The sequence below is a fragment of the Lasioglossum baleicum genome, chromosome 1 (genome assembly GCF_051020765.1).
Source record: "Lasioglossum baleicum chromosome 1, iyLasBale1, whole genome shotgun sequence".
Classification (NCBI taxonomy): Eukaryota; Metazoa; Arthropoda; class Insecta; order Hymenoptera; family Halictidae; genus Lasioglossum; species Lasioglossum baleicum.
In genome coordinates, this window is record NC_134929.1 from 2,517,365 (window position 1) to 2,525,149 (window position 7,785).

Here is a 7,785-nt window from a genome sequence, read left to right on the forward strand (position 1 = left end):
GTAAGTCCCGTTTCAGACCGTCGCGACGGACAATCGCTTCCGCCGGTGCCGGCCGAATTTCCCCGCTTGAACCCACCCGAATGCGGTGACCGATCCGATGCGTGGGAATCGCTTCACGACGCATCACGCGTACATTACCCCACGTCACCGTTCGCGCCTCCGCTTTCGCAATCTCGTGCTCTCGCGCATCCACTCGCGCCTCCGCTCTGGCACTCTCGTGCACCCGCGCATCCGTTCGCGCCACCGCTCTCGCACTCTCGTGCACCCGCGCATCCGCTCGCGCCTTCGCTCGAGCACTCTCGTGCACCTACGTATCCGCTCGCGCCTCCGCTCGGGCACTCTCGTGCTCTTGCGCATCCGCTCGCGCCTCCGATCTTGTACTCTCGTGTTCTCGCGCATACGTTCGCGCCTCGGCTCTCGCACTCTCGTGCACCCGCGCATCCGCTCGGGCACTCTCGTGCTCTTGCGCATCCGCTCGCGCCTCCGATCTTGTACTCTCGTGTTCTCGCGCATACGTTCGCGCCTCCGCTCTCGCACTCTCGTGCTCCTGCGCCTACGATCTCGCGCTCTCGCTCCTACGCTCTAGCGCTGTCGCACTCTCGCGCCTATGCTCTCGCGCTCTCACTCCGCAACACGCTGCGCTCTCACGCTAACATGTACCGCCCACCCCCGCCCTCGAGACGTCACGGCGGGCAGCCCATCGCGCGCTCATGGGGACAGGCGCTCGGGAATTGTAAAGCGCTGTCCCTATATCGCTTAAGGGGGCCGTCTCCTAGCAGATGACGGTCGCGCGTGAACACTCACACACCGCTAGAGTACACTCACACACCGCTAGACCACGTATACGTACGCGAGAATTGCTAGGATCAGGGAAATGCGTTCTGATTTCTCGATAATGCAAAGACGGGGGTTTTTATTAGTCAAAATCGCTAGATAAAAGATCAATCTAGTGCGCTGTTTGCTTCAAAAGTCGTTCTATTACGTTTCCGAGCAATGATTTTGCAATATTCGGCTGCATGTTGCCCGTCGGAGAGGCTAGTACGCCGGCGTGACTGCAGCGCCATCTAACGGGCAACATGCGACGGGCAACATGCAGCCGAATATTGCAAAATCATTGCTCGGAAACGTAAAAGAACGACTTTTGAAGCAAACAGCGCACTAGATTGATCTTTTATCTAGCGATTTTGACTAATAAAAACCCCCGTCTTTGCATTATCGAGAAATCAGAACGCATTTCCCTGATCCTAGCAATTCTCGCGTACGTATACGTGGTCTAGCGGTGTGTGAGTGTACTCTAGCGGTGTGTGAGTGTTCACGCGCGACCGTCATCTGCTAGGAGACGGCCCCCTTAAGATCGTTCGGCCAAGCGTGGCCGCTTGCGAGCGTCTCCGCAGCATTTCGAAATTAATATTTCGAGGCGGGCAGTATGTTCGGGATTCAAAGTAAGGAGTTTACCGGTCGATGCGAGACACGGATAAACACCGTGCGACATTTGGTTTTACATCGATTCAACGGTGCGTAAAGCCCGCTGTTATTGTTTCGACGTCGCGTTCGTAACGTCTCGCATCGACCGTAAATCACCTTGCTTTGAATCCCGAAACAATCGATTCGGTAAGCGATCCACGCCAATCGCGTGACACCACATCGGCCAAAGCGATATCTAACTACCTTAACTGTATCTTTATTTATAATAATAGTAAAATTTGTTAATATGTAACTTTCTGAATACTCACAATATACTCATTTTTATGTTTTTCATATAATATGACGAAACAGTTGTTACATAACTCTTAAAAAAGTATACATACAAAAGAATTCCAAAGTGCCATTGAAAGACGTAAGTGCGAACATCGAAGACTACCGATGCGCAATGTGCACACTGCGCGGCGCGGTGCCCCGGTCAGTGGCGCTACTCCCGCGGAACGGACTGCCGTTCCGAAAGGGTTAAAACAACTGCTGTCTTGAATTTTATTTTGAATTCATTCGGAGAAACTGATATTTCTGAGGAGTACAAAGAATCAGTTCATGAAAAGGTTCGACTGTATTGCAAACGTATATTATTGAAATGGAAAAATGCCAACCGAACATTTGAAAATTTCAAATCGAAACAGAGTGCATGGTTGGAAGAATATTTTATTCTTCCGAAGTGTAACAACTCCATAAATAATAGAACCTCGTCGGCAACAGGGCGTCCTCGTCTTTCATATCAAGAAAAGTCAGCGCGGTCACAGAGACGAGAAGCAGCATTCCGTTCCAATGAAATGCAGGAAGATCTTAATTTAACACTCGATGCAACATCTATAACGGCACGCAAGAGAGGCAATCAAGATTTAGCTCTTATATTAAAAGAAACGACAAAAAGTCCTGGACGGGCGAAGAAAATGAGAAAAGTACTTTTCGACGAGAAAAAAAAGCACCAATTCCCCTATCGCTTGAAGAAGCAATGATGTTTATATTCGAAAATAATTTAAGTAAACGGCAATATACACAAATATTCGTTTAGAAAATAAACGACTAAACTGTGACATATACCCCAAATACGATGCAATAATTGAGGCAAGGAAAGATTCGGTACCAATGGGAGTTACGGCGACGGAGCCAATTGCAAAAGTTCCATTGCAAAATCTTTTGGAGCATACGGTCAAAAGAATAGTTCTACTGCAAGAAGAGGTTCTTGAAAGTGTATTAAACAGAAAATGAAATACTTGAAACAGAAATCATATTTAGCTATGGCTTTGATGGCAGCAGTAGTCATTCAATATACAGGGTGTCCCACTGTATTGAGAACGGCAGGATATCTCGGAAGACAGTGTCGTTATAAAAAAAGTGTTCCTACTAAAGTTGTTTGGTATGACGGACTAAGTTACGTGATACTAATTGTTTTGTTGTGGGTGGAGTGGTGGAGGACATTTCAAGGCTACCTCGATTTTTTTAAAATGGAATAGTATATTTTTTTCTTTAGAAAATAATAGCGGGTAGTGAGACGAATCCAAAGATGTGCTACATGATATTATTCTGATTTTGATGAAGGTAAATTGTTAGCTTGTGTTTACATCCTGCATCGGTCGACGGCCAACAGCCAGCAGCCGCTGCTAATGGCGTCGAATACGTCGGTATTAAATTATTGCGATAGGACTCGATACTGTAAACAAAGTTCGAATTTATCATCCACGTGCTTCTTTCAGTAGTTCTTTCATGATCGACAAGTTAGTTTGAAACGTGCATTCAGTGAGCAAAAAAGTCAAAGCACTTTATTCTCTTCGATCCCTTACCATCTCCTTTTTCCTCCGTATACCCCAATTTTATTCCGTATTGGAACAATTGTACTGCAGGAGGTTTGTCGGAAGAAAAGTCAGTATTTATTAACAAATTGTTCTCCTCCGCTGCTTGGAGCTAACTGCTCGAACGCAGTGCTCTGCCGATCTTTTTCGAATCGCGGCAACGCGGAGCCACGATCCGATCATTCGGCAATTGTTTGTGGCAATCTGTTTCAAAAACAGATTGCAGTCGCGAAAAAGCACAAAAAAATAAAATAAAAAAATTTTTTTTTAAATTAGCAAAAAAAAATTAGCACATCTTTGGATTCGTCTCACTACCCGCTATTATTTTCTAAAGAAAAAAATATACTATTCCATTTAAAAAAAATCAAGGTGACCTTGAAATGTCCTCCACCACTACACCCACAACAAAACAATTAATACCACGTAACTTAGCCCGTAATACCAAACAACTTTTGTAGGAACACTTTTTTCTGTATTTTATTAAAAAAGCATCACCCCATTTTAAAGTGCCTGGACGTACCAAACTTACACAGCTATTTATTATAACTGCAGACATATGGACAGATACCATAAATACCCGCAGTTTTCTAGGCGCAACTGTGCATTTTATTTATGATAATAGACTTTGTAATCTAGTATTTTGTCTAAAAGAATTGACAGCGTCGCATACGAGCGAATTTTTGAAAGAAACGTTGGAAACAACATTCTGTGAATGGGGAATTCCCATTGATAAGATTTGCTGTATTATCACCGACAATGGAGCAAGTATTGTAAAGGCTATCATAAGTATCGTGGACAAAAAAAAACATTTACCTTGTTTTGGCCACACGCTAAACTTGGTTACCCAAAAGATATGCGACCAAGAAAGCGTGGCTAATGTACTATCTGCTGTAAAATCAATTGTAACGTATTTCGAACATTCCGTTGCCACATCTGATGAATTACGGAAAGTAAGCCATTTAAAATTAATTCAGTCAGTGGTGACCAGATGGAACTCGTCATATTTGATGTTGGACAAATTTTTGATACTCCGTAATGAAGTAGGAACCATTCTACTGAGGTAATAACAAAGTAAATATAAAAGAATGTAATTAAATTTTATTTTTGTTACATTTTTATTGTATTTTTACTTTATTTTCAATCAGGTTTTCAAAATCACCGAGAATGTTAACGGCCTCTGAAATACAAGAAGCTGAGGAAGTAATCCGTATACTAAAACCCATTGAAGCAGTGTCAAGGGAAATGTGCGGTGATCAATATGTTACTGCAAGTAAAATAATACCAATCGTCAATATACTGCACCAGCAAATTTCAGAGATAAACTCTCAAACATGTGCTGGACAGTCTTTAAAAGATGCTCTTTTACGGGAAATGTCAAAAAGATTTGGAAAAGTGGAAGAAGTACAAATATTAGCAATTGCAACTATATTGGATGCTAGGTAAAATGATCCTATTTATATAAAATATTTTAATATACAGGGTGTTTACTTACAGGTGGGAGAAAATTTAAGGGGTGGTTCTCGACGATAATATAAGACGAAAATGAAGAATAAAAAAATTGCGATTTCGGCTTCGTTATTTAGTTATTAACAATTAAAAATCCGCCTAAAATGCTGCAACACTTCTAACAAAAGTATACGTTGCGTACGTCAGACAGGCGCGCGACAGTCTCGTATCAAGTGACAAACGCATGCATACCTTGGTTCTCATTTGGGGCCCCAGCGAGGTGAAAATGTTTAAAAAATCGGTGGACGACATTGAACCTACCTACTCGTTAAAATCCACAAGGGCATTTCTAATATCCGCCCTATGGAATTATCAAGTAGAAGGGGTCAATGCTCTTTCACTTTTAAATTCTTCTCACAAATATCCACAAATCCTTATCCTGCACTATAATTGTTCATAACACCGTACCTAATATACTGGAATAAACGCTCTAGCACTATTTACAATATCATACACACGCACTACGAGTTTACAGAGTCATGCGATTATTGCGAACGGAAATTTTCGACGCGTGAGAGAAGAATCGTCCGTACAAGCTAGTATCCGTATGCACACTGATACAAGACAGCTAATGTGGTCAATGCACACACATGAGATATTTCGCGGTCACAGACAGAATGAGAAAGAAACACGAAATTCGTGAAAACAGGATAGACAATGTATTGGTATAGCAACGCGCGATGTTTGGGCGGTAGTTTGCTGTAGATCTTCATTTGTTTTATCGATCTGGCATCGACCTCATCAGCTGTCTTGAATCAGTGTGCACCAGGGGGTGTCGACTCCCATGGGTACGAATTTAGTTCTAGTTCAGTACCCATAGGTATGGTGGCAGCACAGCAGTGCCTTGGTGGTGGGGAAATCCTATCTTTGCCTTGCGCGCATGCGCGTCGTCATTTGGCGGTTTTTGACTGTTTTTGACGGTTGGTGACGCTTACTTTCAACTGTTACTGAGTCAGACCAAGTCGGACAAGTCAACGCTGGATAATTTTGATTTTATATCAATTTTTCTTATATATATATTTATCATTTATATATACTTATTATATATATATATTATATATATTTTTATATTATATATATTTTATATCAATTATATTTGTATATATATTTACTCCAAAATACTGAAAGAAAAATATAAGTTTGCTGATATATATATATATATATATATATATATATAGTGGAATAAATAATTTAATAATATTTTATTTATTCATACTATTTAATACAGCAAAATATAAAATTTCTTTCAGTATATCTAGTTTTCACTTCAGTGCACTCAAGTGCACCGCAGTGAAAACCAGAAATTTGTTCTCTCGTGTTCTCTTTTGTGTTTTTAGATTAATCTGGTACCCGAGACAGACTTGGAAGCTACAGGATGCCAAAATATACATGTGTAGTACCTGATTGTAAATCCAATGGGAAGGTTCCTGCACATTCTTTCCCGAAGGATCCAGTTCGAGTACTGGAATGGAAGAAGGCTATATGTTCTCCACAAGTGGACGAATTATTGAACGAGAATTTGAAACATCTTCGTATATGCGCATTGCATTTCAAAGAAGACGACGTCATCCCAACGTTAGTCAGGCGCAAATTACGAGAGGATGCAGTGCCCAGTTTGCTGTTGCCTGAAAAGCAGCATGTGTCCGATAAGAAGAATGCTCCAGAGATGTTGGATACACATTTAAGGGAAGAAATGTGTGTTGAGCTACCAGAAGATAATACTGCATTAAATCTTCAAGAAGAGGTATGTATATTAAGGTAATAGATAGGATGGAATGACCCAATATTAACAATAAAAGTGTATGCTAATAATGTTTGACAGGATAAAGCAGCTGCAGCAGAGTTTAGAATAACTAAACGGAAAAGGAAAAATGTACATCGGAAAATACGACCCAGTATAACTCCACGAGCCGAAGAATTTCGCAACGTTGCCGAAGCATGGAAGAGACGACAATACAACCATGTGATGAAACTAAAAAGCTTCAAAAGGCGTCTTGCAACGGCCAACAATTTCATAAAGAACAATGGCTTAAAGAAGTACAGCAAATTAAATCCGGCGCAGCAATTATTTTTGAAAATGCAGCTGTGTAATGTGGACAAAAAGGCAAAGGTAATATCATTATATACATATGTAGATATAATTTATTAAACATACAATTAATCAGTTTTTTTTTGATACAGTATAAATCAATTATTGATCACTACTACCGTAAGTTACTTGGCAAGAGTTCAATTAGGAATGAGTTACTTTAACTTTGCTATAATTCTTTTTATTCATACAATTAAATGTACAAATTTGCATGTCAACCTTTCTGCACGTAATCTTTTCAATATTTTTATATTTATTCTTCTGCCTGTTATGTTTAATATTCTTATTTAATATTCTTATTTAATATTCTTATTTAATATTCTTATTTAATATTCTTATTTAATATTCTTATTTAATATTCTTATCTAATATTCTTGTTTAATATTCTTCTTAATGTTATGCACTTTTTCTATATGCACTTGCTAATTAACTTTGTGTGTTTCTACATTTTATTATTTTCCTTACTTAACTGAATGTGTAACGTATAGAATAATATTCATAGGGTAGAAGATTCTCTACTTCACAGAAGATTTTAGCTCTGTCCATTATGAAACAGTCGGGAAAAAGTTACAGATTCTTAAGTGAGATGTTCACGTTACCCAGCCGGAGTACGTTGAACGAATTAGTTAAAAAAATCTCACTCGATACAGGCATCAATTCTATAATTATGGGCCATTTAAAAAAAGCGACATCAGAAATGAAAGATGCTCGCAATAAATACTGCATTTTGATGTGGGATGAAGTGGCACTAAAACCACATATTACATATGAAAAGAACTGTAACAAAATCATTGGATTCGAAGATTGGCAATGTCGAAGGACAAACAAGTTTGCAGATCATGCACTTGTTTTTATGCTGCGAGGACTATTCACTCCCTGGAAAGTTCCAATTGCATATTTCTTCTGCGC

At 40.1% G+C, this 7,785-nt stretch overlaps 1 protein-coding gene across 1 annotated transcript; it reads left to right on the top strand.

Moving 5' to 3' along the window:
• Positions 1–6,075: 6,075 nt before the first annotated feature.
• Positions 6,076–7,371, top strand: LOC143208216 (uncharacterized). Its single transcript, XM_076422444.1, has 3 exons — positions 6,076–6,531; positions 6,610–6,897; positions 6,969–7,371. Exons 1-3 carry the CDS (start codon positions 6,163–6,165, stop codon positions 7,038–7,040), a joined length of 729 nt encoding a protein of 242 aa, XP_076278559.1. The 5' UTR covers positions 6,076–6,162; the 3' UTR covers positions 7,041–7,371.
• Positions 7,372–7,785: the final 414 nt, after the last annotated feature.